This window comes from Struthio camelus, chromosome 3 (genome assembly GCF_040807025.1).
Source record: "Struthio camelus isolate bStrCam1 chromosome 3, bStrCam1.hap1, whole genome shotgun sequence".
Taxonomy (NCBI): domain Eukaryota; kingdom Metazoa; phylum Chordata; class Aves; order Struthioniformes; family Struthionidae; genus Struthio; species Struthio camelus.
Window position 1 is genome coordinate 59,489,162 of NC_090944.1, and position 20,976 is coordinate 59,510,137.

A 20,976-nucleotide genomic window follows, 5' to 3' on the forward strand; every position below is an offset into this window, starting at 1 on the left:
ACGTAGGCATAGTTTGTCAAAACTTGTGGGAATGCTGACTCAGGATAAGGCAAAAGAAAACCTCACAAGTCATTGAACTAATTGTGCAATGCTGTATGTGGAAAAATGACTTCCTGGTGCCTGCAGCCAGGGCCTTGAAGCATGATGTTTGAATATCTGCATTCCTCCTTATCTTCCAGATAAAAATGTTAAGAGGGTAAATATAATTTACACTATCCATACATTATATATATTTTTTCTATTAACATTTACCTATTGTGTTCAATTCCTCTTCTCCCTTTTTAAACAATATTATGCCCTTCAAGAGGGATGATTATCAAATATACTTCTATATTCCTTACTTTCCCCACTGTTTGCATTGTTATTTACTTCTCTCAAGCGTTACCTAGCTGTACTCTAGAGCCTATTCTGACTTACATCTAGCTTGTTCATACATAAATTCTACTGTATTAATAAACCTCTGTATTCACTGAAGCTAGATTCAAGGACTAAGGGCTAATCTGCCTCGTCTTTGTACGAGTATTTTTGTGTTAAAATGACCATCGTCTCTGCCTTTGCATTTGTACAAAATGTCATCCAACAGCACACAAGCACTCACGTCTGCTGTGAACCACTTGTTTTGAGAAAAGCTGAGTAGTGCCAGTGTAGCTGCAAAGCTGTGCAATAAATGTATTTGTCTGAAATGCAAACTATAAACAGATAGTGAAAATGATAATAAGCCTGTAAGTTTGGGGACGTTTTTGCAGCTTTATTAATCTGAGGTCTTATGAGCAACACAGGCTATTAATACTTTATTGCCTCTTAATACATAAGGCTAAAATCAAGCTTACCACAGACTGTTTTGACGTAATTCCAGCAAATGGCTTTTGAAGGAAGCTACATTGATGAAAACTACCCACAAAATCCGTTTCCCCAGAGTTGGCTAAATAGTCAGTAGGGGATCAAAAGTGTATATGTGTGTGTGTGTGTATATATGTATACATACACACACATATATAAAAATACATATATGGCAAAGATATTTCCTGTGCTGGGAAGATCTTGCCTTTCAGACAGATAAAGCCTGCCCTCCTTCTGCAGAAACCAAGAGGAGTCCTGACAGAGATCTAGAGATCCTTTGACATGTACATCCCCAGAGGGTTCAGCAGACCAGGTCTCTCCGGGGAGTACAATTTTATACCTGTAAAAGCAGGGTCGGGGGGTGGGGATCTAGGGGAGTTTTATTATACACTGAATTTTATTGCTATTAAATTCCAGCTATACTTTTAGCTGGCAATACAACTGGGTTGAACAAGCGTCAGTCTAATTTCTACGTAGTTAAAACCTCACTTTTTTGGAGGTGAACAACGGGACGGGTACAGTGAGTGAAGTATACAAACGTACTACAGCATGGATCTGTAGCCATGAGAGGACATTAGCCATGACAAGCCACAGAAATATAGTTGAAATCTCTGCTCTTTTAGGTTAACAACAAAGCACATTTTTGCAAAGTGTTAACAACTGCTGCAGATTCAGTACCTTGGGTGTGCAATACAACGTATGATGGCATTTCAGAAATTGCCAGTGTTGAATGAACCTTCTGCAATGCTATGAGTCTTTAAGTTAGGTGGAAAATATCAAAATAGACCCAAATGGGAAGTTTTTTCATGCTGTCTTGGATAACAAGGTTAAACAGAGGATCTGTTAAGAAAAAACAGTGACAATTTAAATAAATCAGATGTTTTTGCTGAAGATTATGCTGTCATTTTCTCCAATTATTCTTGACATTTCACCCATTCTTATTGTGATCTGAGTTAATAATGGAAGAAAAAAAGGCTCTTGTTGCCTTGTTTATTCTTTGTTCTCAAGGAGATAAGCTGTTTATAAAGATAAGTTATTTGTTATTTAAATCACTTTTACTGAAGTTGTTTGTTTCCTTGTTTGAGTTTCTAAAAATATTACAACAATTGTGGTGCATCTTTGAGATGTCTATTCAATGCACTGCTATTTCTACTGGAATTCATGGCTAAATGGGCACAGGTGTTGATAGCTATAACATGCTAGAATGAGTCAAAACCAATAAATGCTCAATAAAGGAAAGATGAAAGAAAATGCACTGAAATCAGCTCTTTTAAGATGTGATAAATTGGCACCTTAGTTCGCTACTTAATTAGGTATATAACACTGAAGATGTTCCTGGAGAAACTACCTATTTTAAAACAGATGAACATGTTGTATTCTAACTTCAATGACTTAATATTTTCAAGATCAAAAACATTATTTTAAAAATTGGCAACACTATTCAGGCTATAATCTACTTGGTTTGCAAATAGCTCTGTCATGCCCTGATGTGACATTTTTGCTATCCTCTCCTACAAAAAGGGTTGAATAATATTCTATGAAAAAAGACTTGTTCCCTTTTAATGCTGCACAGAAATTCATCTCAAGAAAAAAACTAGAGGAATTCTCATGTTGCAAAGCTAAAAATCAGGAAAAAAAAGAAAAAAGGGGAGGAGGACACACAGCTGTCGGGAAAAGCATTTCTTGTGCACTTTTACAATAAGCAGGCATTTTAAAATCTGTTTTTTCTTGCACAATGCACTCGGTAGGCAACATCTTTTGAAGCCCTATCCACACTTTGGGTTGCGTTTCTGGAGGGCCGACCACCAAAGCAGGCAACTATTACGGTTGGTGATTCCTGTGTGCCTGTGCGCTTCTGTGTTTTGTTTATTGGGTTTTTTTTTTTTTTTTGCATTATGCCATTCTGTCAAAAGATCTTCATGCTCAAAATCCAGGCGGTGGGCTGAGGTAGCCCGCTCCCTACAAAACGAAGCAGTCAGCTTTCTCTCCTAGAGCCCTGGGGAGCGGTGCCTGAACTGACTCTGCCAGGGAGAAGAGTCACTGCGCGCTGAGCGCACGCTGCCTGTACGCAGCGGAATCAGCCTGCGGGCTTCGCCTTATCTCTAGGGAAATCTTGCTTTTTCATTATCATAACTTGCTGTTGCAGTTCAACATGAAACGAACGTTCACGTGCGTAACAGGTAAGAGTATTTGTACGCTTAGCGCGTACGCGGGCCTGCCGAGGCGCCGCCGTTACCACGGCCGGGGCGCCGGCACCCGGCCGCGCCCCCCTAGCTGCCGCCTTGCCTCGCCCCGAGGCAGGGCGCACGGCCACTGCCTCGGAGGCGCGCAGAAACAGCGGCAACCGCCGCCCTCCGGCCGGTCGGCCCGGCCGCAGCCCTCCGCGGCGGCGGCGGCGGCGGCCGTTGGACTCCATTTCCCAGCGCGCGCCGCGCCGTCGCCGCCGCCGCGCCGGGGAAGATGGCGGCGCCCATGTCGCCCTTGGTTACTGCGCGCTGCCTGCTGCGAGCCTGGGCGCGGCGCGCCGCCCGCCTGCCGCGGCCCGCCGCCGCCCTGCGGAGAGGTCAGTACCGCCAGCGACAAGGAGGGCCGCCGTCGCCGCGAGGGGAGGGGGGGGCTGCGTCCTGCCGCCCGCCGCGGCGAGGCTGCCGCCGGCAGGGGCCCGCCGGCTCCCGAGGCACAGAGGCGGCGGCACGGCCTGCCGGGCCCGGGCAGGGGCGCCGCGGGTAACGGCCGCGGGAGGGCGGGCGGCCCTTGTGCCCCCCGCCCGCCGGCCCGGCCTCTGCCGCTGGCCCCGGGCTCTTGAGCCTCTCCTTGTGTAAACACGGCTTCTGCCGTGCCGTACCTCTTGTACCCGGCTCCCTCTTCCTCTCGTGCCTGGCCTAGAGTTTATTGTAAGGTCTCGCAAGACTGAGTGACCCTTTTGCCTTCCAATCGCCTTCAAGTAGCGCGAGTCGTTAGCTTCTGTCATGCTTATCCGTGTTGTCCCACTCAAGCAGCTCCCATCTGCCCACTGTCTCAGTCCCTGCGTTTTGTGGTTCAAGCACGCCTCACGCCAAGGTCCTGGCCCCGGTTAGCGCTCTGGGCGGTAGCACAGGTAAGCAGTAGGGCCTTTTGCAGCAAGGTAGATCTGCTGAGGCGCTGCTGGAGAGCAACTGGAAAACCTGTGGGAAATTAATGAATAATTTTGTGTTTTCCAGAATGAATGGTGCTTGTTGCTTCCAACAAACATGAGTTTACTTGAGCGCTTTTTAAAAATAAATTACGCTGTGGTTGCGTCGTGAACTCCTCTGCTGTTAAACACCAGAGAGCTCACGGAGGAGAGCAGCATTAAAGATATCTCAACTGCAGGCACAGCTCTGGGCAGAGTTCACATCTTGCTGGACACCAAATAATGCAAACAGGAATGCGAGTTCTCTGGTATCTGACAAAGAGCAAACTTGGACTGAAATGTTAACAGTGTTTAGGGTAATTTCAGTGACTTTTCTCCCACAAGGTTCATTGATGTATAGTAGTGACTGAGCTTTATCCGGTAGCCTAAATGACTTAAAAAGTCAAGACAGTATACACATTCATAGGAAATTAATTTTTTTTTAATTGGTAGTGGAAGCCATTGGTCGTCTGCCAAAATCTTACAAAAATGTAAGAATTCAACTAAATTTGATGGGGGTGCATAGAGGTCTGAAATACACTGAAGTCAGTCAGTGGGTCTGAAAGTTATGTTTAGGAAGACCGATAAGTGTTCATATGCATATATTGTGTTGTGATTGTACAATACTTATATCCTCAGGAAATCAGACTGAAAATAGATTTCCTGATTAAATAAGCAGTATAATCAGTACTATAGGCGAGTGTGTTCTTTTTTTACTTGATTTTATTTGATATACCGAACGTGTTAGGCCAATATGTAGATTAATTTAACTGTGAACATATTACTGTTTTATAAAAGTTGTGAGGGCAAAGCCAGTGGCACTAGCCCCTTTCTTTGGTAATTAGCTTTGTTCCTCTGAAGACTCAGGCATGTGCTTAACTCATCCAGATCCTTATACTACATGGGACAGTTTACATGTTTGAGATTGACTCTCTAAAGACTTGCACATATATTTAACAGTAGATGAGACAAGAGAGCATGATTGCCACTGATAGATACTAGCAGTGCAAAAATAGTGTCTTCTGTGATCCAATCCGCTCCCATTCTGCAGGAAAGTAACCTTTGGAGTTACAAGACTGTACCGTTGTTCTTCCCCATCACTGTAGTACCATCTAAGAAGGAAAGATTTAGCAGCAGTTTTGTTATCAACTTAATTATGAGTTTAGCGAGGTCTCTGGTACCACCATCTGCCAGTTTGAATCAAAGTGCCCTGTAACTTCAAAGTCCTCTTCTTCCGTCACGGCAGCTGTGTTTCATAGGCCATTTTAGCAGCTTTACATTAGGGGTTTGAGGGTTTGCAGCAGTTTGGCTTCATTGTGACCCGAATTCCGATTCCGAGCTTCTGCTTGGATTGCTGAAGACAGCGACAGTTTATAGGAGTTGTTTGTTATTACATTTTTTCCCCACAAATTTCAGTGTTTGTGAAAAGCTCTTGAGACAGAGTTCTGTCTGCAGAGCAGTAATGAAACAGATGTTTCCTATGTTGGCACTGTGCCTTAACACTGGTTTAGCAGAAGCTCTTACAGCTTTTCTGTTGTGGCTGTCAGCAGAGGTGGCACTTGGGTGATTTTGGCACATTAACTTTGGTGCAGTTGTAATCTCAGTGAAAAGAGTTTGTTTGAGATGCAATTCTCAAACAATTATTAGTTTGATTTTTTTTTTAAAGACAAATAGCAAATTAATATATAGCACTATCCAAATAGCACTGTTTGGATGACGTAGCATAGAAAATGTTTGTTTCTACATCTCTCATGTTTTCAGAATATTTTCACCAAAATATGCTGTAATCAAATACAATTCTTGGCTGTAGCTGAGGATAGCTAGACAACTTTAACTCTCCCTAATATTTAGAAAGGTCAATGTTCTCTTTCAGCCTTAATCTCCATGAATGAAAACTAGTGATCATTCTCAGGATGGAGTGGTTTGAAAGTTATAGCACAAAAGTTAAAGGCGGTTTTTTTCATTATAAGTTTCTGAAACTGCTTATTTCAACTTCAGTTTGTTTTCCAAGTTAATAATACATACTTTCACGCGTACTATGGGTCGCTTACCCTCCAGTGAGGTGAATAGTGTAATCTGAACCATGACTCACCTTTTGCAGTAACAGGAGTTAAGTTAAGTTCTGTTTCTTTGACCTTTGCTTCTTTAGCTGAATGCTATATACCTGTCATGGTTTTCCTTTTATCCTTACATTGCATTCCATTTCAGGCCACAATTCTAATCCCATGTTTCAAATGTATTTATTTTATTTTTTTTAATAAGGAATCTTGCAGACCAAATTCTACTACTTTCTTCCAGTAGTGAATATTCATTTTAAGCACGTGAGATCTTTTGCATAACTTCGAGTTTATTGCTCTGTGGGCTTTCAAGGTATTGGTTTCTGCAGTAAGAGAAAGACAGAAAAGAGAAAAGATGTATTAGGGAAGCCCAGGCTCTTTTTTTTTTTTTTTTTTTCCACTTTTTCCAGGCCTTCAAATATGAAGGAGATGGGGGCTTGTTGGGATTCATCAAGTGAGTTCTTTTTTGACAGATTTTAGATATTACAGTTCAAAACCTTACAGAGTGAAATCTAACGACTAGAAAGAAAGATCACCAGGGTAAACGATGTGCATGGCAGTTACCCTTTTTTGCTCCTGGCTGCTGCCACGATCAGTTTTTGATATGCCACAATCTAGCTTCCATTTCAGATTGTTTTCTCACATAAATAACTCTAGTGCCTGCCTCAGCTGCGACTATTGCTTTCATGAATGGCGTCATTGAAACTCACATGCCTTTTTCCTGTATCATCTCAGACGCAAGTTCTACGTGGCAGTAGAGAAACTTGACAGTAGGCTGATTAGTGTTTCAATTTGCTGTCCCTTCCAGAGCAAAGGATGACTGACTTTATGAACACTTTTAATATTTTTATTTAGGCACTTATCTTTTCAGTGATAAATTAAAGCTAATTTACTGAAGAAGTATAAAGTTCCTCACTTGAAGGGAAATTTTTATCGTTTCAAAGTGATATTTTCATTAAGAGATTTATACGTTAGTATGTTCTTGTTGGCTTTAGTGACTTTTCCTCTCCGTGATTTCTCCAGGACAGGACATTTTTTTTGTTTATATCACAGTAGGTCTTTGCTACAATTTGATCTGTGATGCTTGGATAGGCATGCAGGCAGCTAATTGTGCCGATTGAAATAAAGTGAGATAATGTTTGAATATTTATGATTTACAAACAGAAATTTAATAAAAAGTTGCAACTTGGTGAAGACTCTTTAAGAAGCAGTGAATGTCAGGCTAAAGGTGATAATATCCGACATGCACCCTGGAGGTGAGAAAGATAGTTTGTTATAGATAAATGCATGTCTCATTAGTTTTACGCTGTCTTACGTAAAACTAAGTGAACAGTGAATTGGCTTTGCTTTTCTCTGTGTGACGTATTTAAGGATTGCAGAAGGGAACGAATAAAAACAAGTGACATTTGTATACAATGCAAAGCTTAGATAATGCAATAGGAAGGGATACATATGAACCTAGTTTTTGCGATACAGAAGAAAAGACTGTAGGATGCTGATTAAAGCACTGAGTTGTATGTAAGTGAGGAAACTCCTGTTAAAACGGGAATCCATCAAAAATTATGGAAGGTAAAAGTAGTCTTGCATTCCTTTGTGATGTATTAAAATTTCTAAAAATTCCTTCTTTTTATCAGTCTAGGAATAGATTACCAAGTATAGTAGTGTGAAAGATTTAGTAATCTGTCCTACAAAATGCAGGTTAGAATGGATGACCCACAATTTTTTCTGTCTCTTTTAGGGTGGTTTATTCACCTGAACAGCTCTTCTGTTGAGTGACCTCCCTCTAACCCTCCTAAATGCTTTTTTCCCTCCCCTTAAGGGCATATGCCCTTGTTTTGCAGCTACAAGTCTGAATTTATTGCTCAGCAGTTAGTGTTCGTCTCCTGGTGAAGATACAACAGTATACCCGCTCTTCATGTTTAAATCCCAATGCTGAATATTATTTTGGGAAAACAGCGAGTACAGTGAGTAATTTGTCCCATGACACCCTCTGTCACCACTTGAACATACTCTCCCTCTCTATCATCTGTTAATGATGAAGTATTTTCTTTCCGCTCCCAGGACAGTTAGCTGTAAGTACGTGTAATCTGAGACAAAAAACATGCTTCTGAGCAGTCCTATGGGGTGTGCTTTTTCCAAGGCCAAGAAGGTCATGAGCTGCAAACCCTGTCTTACCCCTAAATCAGCTTTTGTTTTTTTTCCCCTTCTAACTTTGTGATAAGCACTAGGAACTTGAGGCGTTATAGAAATGATGGCATACTGGGGCACTGGTTTTCACTCAGATTGGAGCTCTCAGAATGAGACAAGCTCTGTATGTTGCAAAGGCATGGATAGTTTTGAGGTACAGATCACAGGACCCAGGTTTACTTTGTATGGGAATAGAATGGTTGAAAAATAAGCTCAAGAAACTTTGAAAGATCACCTCTTTCTCTCTCTTGCTCCGTTCAGAGGCATGTCAGCTGTCGCTAACCTGCTCCTAATGAATGTTTGTGAAACTTATTCTCAAAATTCCCTCTCCAGCGGTGAGGGTTTTACAACTTTTAGACTCATAATCTATTCCTCCTCTTTAATTAGGTTTACAGTTTATTTCCCTTTCCCTCTTCTCAGTACCCTTTTATGTATCTGGAGATAGCTCTCGTGCTTTTCTTTAGTCTTCACTTCTCTGAATGTTTTACTCAGTATTTACAATGACGGACTTTGTGATCTCGCTAGCTTGGGATGAGCTAATTACTTTTAATTCATAGCAGTAACTCAATTCCTTCAGGGCAGGAGAATTTGGTATGATTATTGTCTGCAGAGGTAAACAGTGACTGCCTTGCTTTGGAGAAACTAAGATGTTTCTAGCAGTAAGTGCAATTTCATTTTATTGGTCAGCATTATTTTTTTATTTTTATAACTGAATTCATTTTGTACTATTTTTATAACAATTTAAAACTCTTCTTGTGCCTCTTAGAGCCCTCTTACAACTTCTCACGGTGTAATAAATACTACTTTAAATAGTCTTCTAGTCTTGCATTTAGTCCATACCTTTCATGAAATACGATGAGAAAACTGAAAAGTGTGTCAGAGGAGACCTTACTCCCCCTCCTTATTGAGCGTAACAACAGAGTTATTCCATATGTGTTTATATACATTGCCCCCATATATAAATCTCAGTGTATTTGGCTTTTTTTTCCCCCAGTAGTATTATGATAATGTCTTACTGTCAGTTTGTGACCCACCATAGCCCCTAGATCCTTTTCTGCAGAGATGCTCTTTAGTCGGTCGTTCCCCAGCTCGTAAGTTCAGTTATTTATTCTCCCTAAGCACAGTACTTTGTGTTTGTCCTTATTGAATTGCATCTTATTTGTATTAAAGTGTTTCTGCAAGCTATCAGAATTGCTTTGCCTTCCAGACTGCTTGCAACCCCCTCCTGACTTGGTGTTAACCTGTATGCTCCGTTTGCGTACTTTGTTTTGAGCCGTACAGCTCATAAATGGAAATTCAGAATTGTACCAAGTTGAGATTCTGAGCCCTTTCAGAAACTTTGATCAATACATCTGTCTAGTTATCTGCAATAATTTATTATATGTAGTTTTTCTAGCTGGTTTTGTACCCAGTTGAAAGCTGTTTCCTTTAGATCTTATTTTCCTGCTTTACATATGAGAATGCTATGTGACACAATGACAAAAATGTTATTGCAGTTAAGGTGCTTTTGCTCTACCCACCAGTGTATTACCTGATCTGAAAGGAAAACTCCTGATCTTACACCATTCCTGAGGAAGTAGTGTTACCTCTCAGTTATCATATCTTTGTCTTGTTGAGTGCTTTCTCCAAAAAAAAAAAAAAAAGTCTGCTTGTACTTATTCTAGTGTTTTTGTATGTTTTGCAGTTCTGCTGACCTGTGAAGTTTTGGATTTCCCTTTCTCTCCTTTTTAAAGATTAACATTGTTTATTTTTGTTCTAGTACTTTGGAACCTCACCTGTCTTCCATGGCCTCAAAGAAAGCTGTTAGAGGCCATTACATTGCACAGGAAACTTAGCTAATGCATTTAAGGATGAATTTCATTAGAACTAGTAATATTCAAAATATGTAACTTTGTAGTCTGTGATATATATTTTTCCTACTCAAATTCTTAATTCCTTTGTCATTGGTACAAATTGTGTTAGTCTGCTCGTAATTAATCTTTTAAATGGCAAGAAGAAGATATTAAACATCTTTTCATTGTATTATGTTGTTAAATTTCTGATCTGGCTGCTTTAGCAACCCTTTGTAATCCTTCATGTTCTTTGCTAACTCTGTCTATTTTTGTGCCTGGCAATTCTGATTATTTTTTCTTTTGCTCATGTAAATATTTTTATAGTTTACCTCAGTGGTTTGAACTAGTTTCCAACAGCAGAATTTCTGCTTGGGCATGGTCCCTGCTGTTCTAGGTAGAAGATACGGCAGCAGAGTGAATTGTGAAGTTGCAGGGTTTCACAGCTATTGTTTTTCTTGCTGTGGTCTTTGTTGACTCCTTAAACTTCTTCACAAAACTCTCCTGTTTTGGGCTTCTTTTCACTGGCTTTTAAACCCTCTTTGCCTAGATCAGTCCTCCTCTCTCAGAAGGATCAATCTATTCAGAAAAATACAATTTACTGGAATTTTAAAATGGTTTTGCCCCAATTCGCAACAAATACATAAAAACTTCCCCTTGTAACAGCACTTCCAAATCTTTTACCGACTCTCCAGCTGGGCTGGTTTGTGTGTGTGTTTGTTAACGAACAAATGTTAAAACGTGCTACTAAAAGTGCCTTGTAGTAAGAAGTTTATGTAATGAAGAAACAAGGAGTAACATACTGTAGTGGTCGTATAGGTAAGCAACGTATATCTGCGCATAGATTGTTAACAATGTTTATGAATAGAAGAGGATGCTTTTCAAAACTTATTAATAGTCTGCTGTTCATTTTACAGTATATATAGGTCAGGTGGATGAGAAGACAGCCCCCGGTACTCTTACAGATGCTAACTCTAGAGCCTTGTTGGTTTGCAGTGGACCTTTAGAACATTACAACTTCCTGATTGAACAAGAAGAACTGAAGAATGATGAGCAACAAAGGAGAGTTGTGCAGCACCTGCAGAAGTTGCATGAGAGCCTTAAAGGCTACAGCATCAGTTCAAAAAATCTTCTCTCAAAGGTGAGGCTGATGATGATGCAAATATTTATTTTTACATGTATGCCGTCTCGTAAGAATGTGCTTAAAAATATATCAGTTTCTGTCATTAACTTGGACCTTAGTTCTGCAACTGGGTCTTTAAGGACAGATCATTGTTCTGGTTTGGAGTTCTGTTCTTTATTTTTTGGTTTGTAAAACACCAGTGGCACTCTAGCAGCAAGCAAGTTAAACAGTACTGAAGTAATTTGGAAAGAAAATCAAGTATGACTTTGATTACATCTGCTTTTCGCCTTTTTTGGCCATTTTAAAAATGCCTTTTTACCATTTGTATAAAGAAGAGAAGGGCTTAGACTGGATTTTAGCTCTCAAATACTGGTATAATTTTTGTGTGGCTGGGTTACACATGCTGAGCATTAGTGTTTTGTGTTCTAGCAGACTTTTCCATGAATATAAATGAAATTAGCAAGCGGAGTCTAAATAATCTAAGCTAAATAATTAAGCTTTGCAAAACATTATAATACAGATCGGACATGACTCGTTTAAAAATGCCCGTTCTTTCCAGTGCTCTAAGTCCCCAGCTGAGGTGAGGGAAAAAGACAGTGGTGCGGTCAGCACCCCGGTTGCTTATTTTGGGGCATCACAGCCCCTTTTCATAGTACTAACAAAAATTCAGGCATACCCCTGTTGCACAGTGCCTTAGCTGTAGTAATGCTAAGGGCCTGCTCCATTTGCAGCTCTGTAACATTTCCCTGAAGCTGTTAAGGCAGTGTTTCCCAGAGCTTCTGTGGCAGTATTTTTCGTTTGTTGTTCTCAGGCTGTTATTCGCGTATTGTTGCTCTTGTGGCCTTGCACCTGCAAACCCTGATAGTGTTGTTATGGCAGGTTCTCGTGGGAAGTTACTGGAATTGGCGTGAGAATAGCCCCTCTTTCGCCCCACTTTCCTTGCCTCGTGTTTTGTAGGTTTTAGTTTATAGCAGAGAAAGCCAAAGATAGAGCTCACCAAGGTAGGTACTAGTTATTTAGATACTCAGTAACTGTTAGCCAGTAGTATGTGTGTACAGAAACTTAATGACCAACAACTGTGCACGATTTGTACCTGGTTAGCATACTCCAGTCAGCACAAATAGTGTCCTAAGTGGGAACACCCAATAGGGAGTTTGAGTGGGTCGTGATGAAAAGCGTATCGTGCTAAGAAAAGCATGGCAAAAGTAATCCTCACCATCATCGTCTTTCTCCATCACAGCAGAAGTGATGGTCAACAACACCCTGTCCTGAGGAAGACAGTTGTTTGGAACCTGTCTCTGCTGCTCCCAGCCAGTCACTGGGAATTTTCTTTCTCTCTTTCTCTTGCCCCACTTCTGTTTTTATTTTTCTTTCAAAGTAACTTTCACTATTGCAGTAAGTGTATGCCATCAACTGCAGACCCTGCTAATAAATCTCTGTGCCTGTCAACGTTTCTCAACATCCTTTGTGTAGCGTACCGCATCTCATGGGCATAAGTCTAAATATCTAGTTGATTGGATTTGTTACCTGACCATATACTGCCCATTATAATCCCAAATTCTCTTATTAGATGGCACAGCTACTACGTTTTGTCCACATGGCAAATCCAGGTGCTGTTGCATGAGATCAGAGGTGCCAAATCTTACAGGCCTCAAGCGCATCTAAAAGAGATGTTGTCCTCTACCCTTTAGACACCAAATGACTTGTTACCACTCCAGGGCTCCCGCAGTGTCTGTTAGCTTCATAGGTTGAAAAAGTAAAGTTTGCTGTGAGAGTATTACACTCGTAAATGGCCGCTGACTTGGTGTTTGGTTAAAACAGACAAGCGTAGCGGGTGTGGAGCCTCGAGACACGCGTTCACACATCAAACTGCCTCTTATATCCCTTGAATCCTTTAGACTAAGATTTGTAGCTGGAGATCATGTATTTGCTAGTCATATGCCTGACTGGAAATACCATAAATCTCTTCCTGCCTCTTGATGAAAGGGAGCAGACTAGAGACCTAGGAAGGAGTTCTTTTTTGTTGAGGTATGATGAGAGAGGAAACCTGAATGGGAAATATTTTTCATGGAGCAGAAGGCAGACACTCTAGAAGGAAAAACACAAGAGTGATGAAGTATAGGAAGCGAAGTGCTAAGGCAAGATCCTAAAGAGCGATGAGTGTGTCTTTGGAAGTTCTGTTTTGGAAGAAGTTAGCCCAGCTTTGAGCAGAGGGGTTAGACCACATGATCTCCTGAGGTCCCTTCCAGCCTAAATCATTCTGTTTCCGACTCTGAAATGGGAATTAGAGCCAAACAATTGTTTGGAGAGTATTTTTGCCTTCTGCAGATGGTTGGTCATCCCATTACATTACTTACCTTTTTACATTTTGGATTTCTATGATTAAAAACTATTAAAAACACAGAAACAGTGTAAAACAGCAGATATGTTCTGAAAAGTGTATGATTATGGTATTTTGAAGGATTTATTTCATTTATATTGTATTCAGATATGCGCCTAAGTATCCACGTTGTCTTGATGCGTTTGTGGGCTAACTCTTGAGTCTAAACTGAACTCCTGACTGGATTTGGGCAAGCAGCAAATAAAGTTTACCGGAAGAAAAAAAAAGTGGGTGTCCCTTTTTTTTTCAAAAATAGATATTGCTTACCTATGTGGTCCAAACCAATGTGGTGATAGGCCTTAAAGAGTGAGTGTAAGGAGATCGAGCTGGATTCATAAACCTCCCTTGGTGTCCTTGATTAAGCAAACTACTTTCATAAGCGTAATCTAACATGGCAGAGTTGTATCTGGAGGATGCTTCATGTGGAAATTTTTTCTTCTCTCTTAGATTTCTTTCCCGTTTCCATGTTGGGGTCATAGTCCTTTAAATTGCTTATCTCAAAATTGTCCGCATACACTGTACCTGAACTCTGAAGGAGGAAAGCACTCAAAAGGAAACTAGTTATTTGACTTGCTCCTATGTTATCTTCTGGGCGTACTGCCAAACTTTGGTTTGCTTTCATTCTTTAGAAAAATGTTGTGACCAAAGGTTTGGTCTTAGCTGTGTAAGCCAAGGATCAGTTAGGTTAGCATTCTCATCTCTGCTGGTAAACTGTTTCGGACGTTTGGACTTTCTGTTCTACACAGTCGCCATCGGAGAACAACTTTTAGGACTGACTTGGGTTGACTGGAGTTCCCTGAGTCATTATCGTTGTTAAAGCAGGAGTCTCGTAAGGGCTGTGTAGATCAGTAGGCCTTATGTGGCTGGTGTGGGTTTGTTATTTACTGTTCCTTTAATTGGGAAGCATGACTAGGGAAGAAAGTCTCTATTGCGCAGAACGAAAGTAATACTAATCTTATTTAGGAGGTTGTTATAGTACTTTGTTCCTGTATAACAATGCTGACTGCAGTAAAGCCATGCTGACTGACATTTTCTTAAAATCAAAAAGTCAAATGCCGTTATCTTAGGGTGTGAACACAGTGGTCACTAGTTCCTTTGCAATACCCCCCTCTCTCATTTTCAGTTCCATGCTTCAAGTTTGAATCAACTTTAAAATATTGTCAGATGGCTCTTTAATACGTGGAAAGTGATGCTGCCTTCAATTCCTAAAAAGTAGCTGTAGAACTACTTGCTCTTGGGATAAGGGCTGTTGCAGTTTGAGGTTTTTCTTGTAGCTCTTGGTATCCATGTGAAAGTCTTAAGACGACTGATGACCAGATTGAGCACTGTGATGGCACACATCAGAACCTCAGGAAAGGAGGAGAGCAGTGAGTTTTGTGTAATTCTGATAAAGCCTGCTAGCTTGTGTAATTAAATCAAATCATAGTTCATGATGAAGAAGAGCAAATAATAGCATTATTGTTTCTCTTCTGCTGTCTTTGGAGAAGTTATTCATCAATTTGAACAGAGCTCCTTTTGAGATATAGTGAAGTCTTAAGCCAAACAAATTGGGATTTAAATGCTAGTGCAGGCCAGGTTTTGCAGCAGCACAATTGTAATCAGCACCCTTAATGAAGGTTTTCCCCAGAATAAGAGTCACAACTCTGATAAGTAGTTGGTAAAATCATAGGCATCAAGCACTGTATCAGTTGTAGATAGTGATGTAATGGCACGTTCCCCTGTCTGCATCCAGTAAATGTTTTATTTTTTATTGCATGTTTATCTGTTGTGAATTTTTAGCCCAGGGTCTGTGATACTGTTGTAGACTTGGTTCAGTTTTGAAGAGCAGAATGAAAGCTGCTCCTATCGAGAAGTGGTAAGCACTGCGCACTGGAGTGACTGTATGTGTAGTAGAATTTAGGCTTATGAGTGAACGTAGTTCATGTAACTAGTATAAGGTATCTCCAAGAAGTACTTGTGAATAGGTGCAGCTAAAGCCTGTATTGGTGATTAGCTTGTTGGCCCTCTCCTCCTGTGAAGACTTGGTAGTTTGGAATTTTCGAATGTGCTGGTACCTCAAGAGAAACGTCATGCTATAGATAGTCTGTTGTTTTTATGACAAAAGTGTTGACATTGTATTTGATTACAAAATAGTACGTAATGGTGTGTAGATCAACTTTTTGCTTTTTCAAGCGTTTTCTGGAAACTTGACTAACCTCTTTTTATTATGGAATCTGCTGTGTTCAAAAGAATCTAGTGGCATTTTTTAGAAGTTATAAACAGTGATGTGCAGCATTTCAAGCATACACGCTTTTTTCTGGTTCTGTCACTGAAGAGAATGTACTTGAGAAGGGGCAGTGAAGAAAAGGGGAGAGAGAGAGCAGGGAAGCTAGTTTTCAGCCTCTTCTTCAGTGTGATACTTACAATTTTATTGCCTGTGATAGAAATGCAGAAGCCTCTTCTAAAATGACAGTTACTCCAGAACTAGAAACTTTTTGCAGTTTGAACGATTAAAAGAATGGTCTGCTTTGTTTTTAACTTTGTTCTTTTCTGTCACCTTTTATCTGAATAGTTTTATTCAATAAAAATACTGTAAAAATAAGATTAGGGGAACAAATACTAATATCATTTGCAATAGAAGCATTTCAGCATTTGTTTGAGACACTTGCATTAGATCACAGTCAAAACTTTTCTGCAGTAAGTAGTTTGGAGGGAAAAAAACAAGCCATGCTCTTCATTATAGTAAAACTGTATGTTTTCTTATGATGCAGGTTTTTGTTGGGAGGGAGATCACCTTAAAATGAATTTGCTGGAAGGAAACAATTAGCCTGTTGCTGCAAATCAAGTAGGCTTCTGTTTTTCAAAATTATTACTCAAATTTGAACAATGACTTTGATCTTCAGCTTGGTGAAAAGATGGCCTTGTATGCTGAGATATTTTGAGATCCTCTGAATTGAAGTTCAAGGCCATGAGAGTTTACGTAGATGTTTCAGATCTCCCGCTTTTCAGAATAATACCAATGGGGACATCTTAAGAGTTGTTGAGTTTCTGTACTAATGACTTGAAATAAGCTCAATTGTAAGTGAGGTCATGTTTTGAAGAGGTATGAACAATAGTAAACACCATTCAAGACCTTGAAAATGTCTCCAGCTAAACAGCGACCAAAAGGAGGTCTGAAAGAGTGAGAGAAAGAGGCAGATTTGTTGTTTTTTTTTTTTTAATGTACTGTCTAGAGATTTGCCTTCTGTATTTTGTGTATTTTAATTAACAAACTGAATATTACAATGTATTTTCACCTGAAAGTTTCTCAAATCAGTGTGTGAATTTTCCCAGAATATAAGTTGCTTGCTTTAAGCGTCCAAGGCAGGGAGTACGGGGGGGGGAGGTGGGAAGATGTTGTACGTCATTAGAGATCCTGAAGGAAGAGTAAGAGGTTGTCAGAGGTAAGGAAATGTTTTGACCAATATAATGTCTTAGATGAGATACAGTAGTGACTAATTAAAGTGAAATGTCTGACATGATAGAATCAAAGCAAGGCATGCACATTTCAAAACAAATATATGAAAAGTTTTGACAGTAGAGAACAGAATTCTGTAAATCTGGGGACAATGATGTGTGTTTTTTCTTGTGGAATGGTAAATATTTTCATGCATGAACAGCTTTCAAAAAAATCTGAAAGACAACACATCTGTAAAAGGAAAAGAAGCTCTTGCCGTAAGCAGGTACTAATGATTATGAAACTCAGTTAAGTACATAAGCTGTGCTTACTGGTTATTGCAAATAATGGTATGGGACTTAAGAAACTTGGCGAACTGAAGGGATTTGACACATCTGTGGTGATGCTCTCATTTGGAAGGATGTTGTGAGCATTCAAAACGTAGTTAAAGATTTCTGAATTCTCCCCTTCAGACTCAAATGTTATCGCATCCCTTAATATCTTTGATTTTGTACGTTTTAAACATAATCTTTAACATCCTTAAGTCTTGTCATTGTAGCAAAAGCAAATTTGTTGTCAAGCAATTGAACATAATTATGCCAAGATTCCAAATACATCTTTGGATAATACTGAAGTACCAAAATCAGTCTTCCCCTGTCACTCCCATATGCCACTGCCTTTCCCCACACAGCAGAGCAGATTGGCCTGACTGCTTGCTCTGGTCTCAAGTGAGCCAACAGCATTGGTTGAATGTTACCAGAAATCCTAGTCAAAGTTGCTATTTTTCTCATGCAACTTTCAAGCTTCAGAATATGGGTGAGGATCGTTACCAAAAGAAAAAAAAAAAAAAGGTTTTGTCCACTTTATGGTCATGCAGAATAGCCGGGAACCGAGATCCAGTTGTAAACTTCAGTCGCTTCCTGTGTATTCTATTATTTACTTTCCATCTCCTCTAACTTTAGCCATATAAAAGTTAAATCCCGTGCAGCTTAAAATAGGATGAATCTTAACCTGTGAGTGTGGAATTTCTTCTTTGACTGCAGAAGGAGCCTAGCTGATTAGGACAGACAAAATGCAAAACTCTCAGATAGGTAGTGTTGGGGGATATGAATTTCACCGAAATTTTATTCCGTCTCTTCTGTCTTGTTATTCATCACAAGATTTTTGGGAGGGCTGATGTATGATTTTGCATCTCTAGGTGTTTCAGTACTATAAACCTACAAATCAAATTCTTTTTATGAAAGATACAAAAAGAAGAATGCTTCTATGAATTCTATATTTTCTACAATATGTGACATGATTGAGGAAGTGGGTACCTTAAAAGTGGCAAGAGTGTCACTTCTGGCAGAAGTATATAAAAGGCAACATAGTTTTGCTTGGATGTAGAATATTCCCTGTAATTTCCTTTAATCGTGCAATCAGAGTAAGAATTTTTCTGGTGTTAAATTTGCTTTTACAGATCCCTTTGGATCTGCCCCGGTATCCCTTCATTTCTTTTAGCAATTAGATATAATTGGACAATTGCTGTCTTCATAGAAACCTAATTCCATTTTTTAAATCAGCCAGAAGTTGATTTAGACTCCTGTGGAGCCCAAGCCACTGTATTTGTTTTTTCCTTTATGCAAAAACCCTCTCTTATTTAACATGTTTTCTAGAAATTGTAAGTATTGGCGTGAGACTAAAATCTGCCTGAAAGGATGAACTTCAATATTGTTAATGTAATTAAAGAACACATTAAAACGGAAACATTTGTATAAAAATGGAGGCATTACTGCTTGTTCTGATTGTATAATCTTTACAAAGACAGGTAAAGCAGTACTTTAAGTATTGATTTGTTTTTCTAACTGTGTGTCAGTCTTTGTAAAACTGCTGATTTTATTAATATACTCTTTTTATGTAGTAGATTTTATGTAATAAGCTTTCCCCTTGTAAAAATGGCTGTGCTTACTATTCTCAAATTAAAAGTAAAGAAATTCTTAGATATCTGTATTTAATACAGTTTTATTTTTTCCATTTCTTCTTAGCTATGTGACTTTGACATTTAGTAATTGTAATGAGTGCAGGCTCTTAAAGAGGCACACAGAAATGTTTGTCAATTAAATTGTCTTGTTGTGCTTTCAAAGCACTAGCAAATAGTTGCAGCCATGTCTGTTAATGGAACTGTTTCAGAACGTCTGAAACCCTGTTCGGCCACAGATTGATTGATATAAATTTTTGAGTATCCTATTAATATAACTCCAAATTAAATCTATAAGTAGATCTTATATGAGAGCTATGCCTGCATATTTTCTGAGAATCTTGAGGTTATTGTGAATGTTTCCAATAATATATCTATTTATTGAGTAAAATAGAGAAAGTAAATGGTCAGGGATTGCACTATTTGTACTGAGTAAGATCAAGAGATTAACAATTCTTAAGCTGTATTCATTCAAAATAAATATAACTTACTGGGAAAATTATGATTAATAAAATATATACTTTAAAATTAACCATTTTCATATCTAAAAATGACATTTTTACTATGGCTGCATTGATTTTAATCATGTTTAAACTATAGATAATTCTGCATTTAGGATTCAAAGTGGAGAGAAAAGGGACTCGGAATACTCACCAGCTTTGCCTTATTTGTGTTCTAAATCCTTACGGCTTATATCTTAAGCCATACATCTCATATCTTAAGCTGCTTTAATAGGTATAAAGCATCTCTCTGCAAGGACCGTGGTACTGCTTAATTTTACATCTTTTTTCCTAGGGCTGTTCGTTCAAATGGCTTAGTGAGGAAGAGGGTTTGTTCTGTTGATGATGGACTGGGAAACATGTAATAATTTTGTACGTGTCCTGGTAAAAATGCATGTATACTAAGACTGGAGGTGGTCATATTTTCACAGTGATCTAAACAAAACTGCATATGCTTTTGGCCTCTTTATGTTTATAATTTTCACACAAATACCGCGTTAGATTGCTTACTGGTTCTGAGCTACTAATTCATTCAAGGTTGTATTTTGTTAGCTAGTCCTACTTAGCGAATTAAATGTAGCTACTTTCACTCCTTGCCACAGCTACGTGCTTGCTTTTATTACGCCCGGTATTCGTATTTATTCTTGTTCTCTTGATTTGCAGCTCTTTGCAAAGAGGAAACCTCCAAAAGGTCTTTATGTCTATGGAGATGTTGGTGAGTTTCAGCTGCCTGAATTCCAGGGGAATTTTATGTAAATAGGTGCTTTTTCAAATTCTAAAGCTAGCTAAAAGCTTTGTGCCTATATGGTGTTACTACATACTTCAATGAATTTTCTGGGGTATTTTTCTTCCAGAATATCATGCGTTATTTAATACAGTTACAGTCAAGTCTGGAAACTGTTGGACTGGACTATGTTGTTATATTTTTTTCCAACATGTTACCCACTCACTAGTATTTAACAGTACAATTTAAGGATTTGGGAAGTAAGAGAGGGGAGCAGAGAGAGAATTTATGTATTCTAATTGCAACAATGCAGAATGCAAACATCCTCACTTTTGAAAAGGAAACAATAAGGATGCTTTTTAGAAGGAGAGGGAGCCATTTGTGTAACCTTTGGGCCAACTTTATATAGATGAACATTTTAAAATGGTAAAATAAAAATGTGATTGTTATGAGTTTTCAAATATAAAAGATAACATTTATTCCCAAGCAGTTTGGTCTTGTACTTATTGTGCGGAAGAGTATAATTTTGTTAATTGAAAGCTAGTGAACAATCGTTCTATGCTGTTTTTAAACTAACTATCTGTTCGGTGTGTGTTTTTTTTTTTTTTTTTGTGTGTGTGTTTGAAGGCACAGGAAAGACAATGGTGATGGACATATTCTATTCTCACTTAGAAGTAGAAAGAAAAAAGAGAGTCCATTTTCATGGCTTCATGCTAGATGTACACCAGAGTAAGTGCAGACACTGGTATTTACAAGAACTATATGAAATATGACATCTGTGAAGAAAGTCTGTCTCCTCCTTCTATGCATGCT

The 20,976-nt window shown here is 39.1% G+C and overlaps 1 protein-coding gene across 4 annotated transcripts in view; it reads left to right on the forward strand.

The window, feature by feature from the left end:
* Positions 1-2,772: 2,772 nt before the first annotated feature.
* The window catches only part of AFG1L (AFG1 like ATPase), a 76,937-nt gene continuing 58,733 nt past the window's right edge, over positions 2,773-20,976 (forward strand). The window contains exons 1-4 of one of the 4 annotated variants that reach the window (XM_009676937.2): positions 2,773-3,020; positions 10,982-11,205; positions 20,103-20,154; positions 20,791-20,892. In XM_009676937.2, the coding sequence (XP_009675232.1) occupies positions 2,993-3,020; positions 10,982-11,205; positions 20,103-20,154; positions 20,791-20,892 (406 nt within the window). In that variant the 5' untranslated portion in view covers positions 2,773-2,992. Of the gene's footprint in view, positions 3,021-3,174; positions 3,404-10,981; positions 11,206-20,102; positions 20,155-20,790; positions 20,893-20,976 lie in introns of those variants that run through there. The other 3 variants (XM_068937970.1, XM_068937971.1, XM_068937972.1) reach the window with 3 other exon arrangements.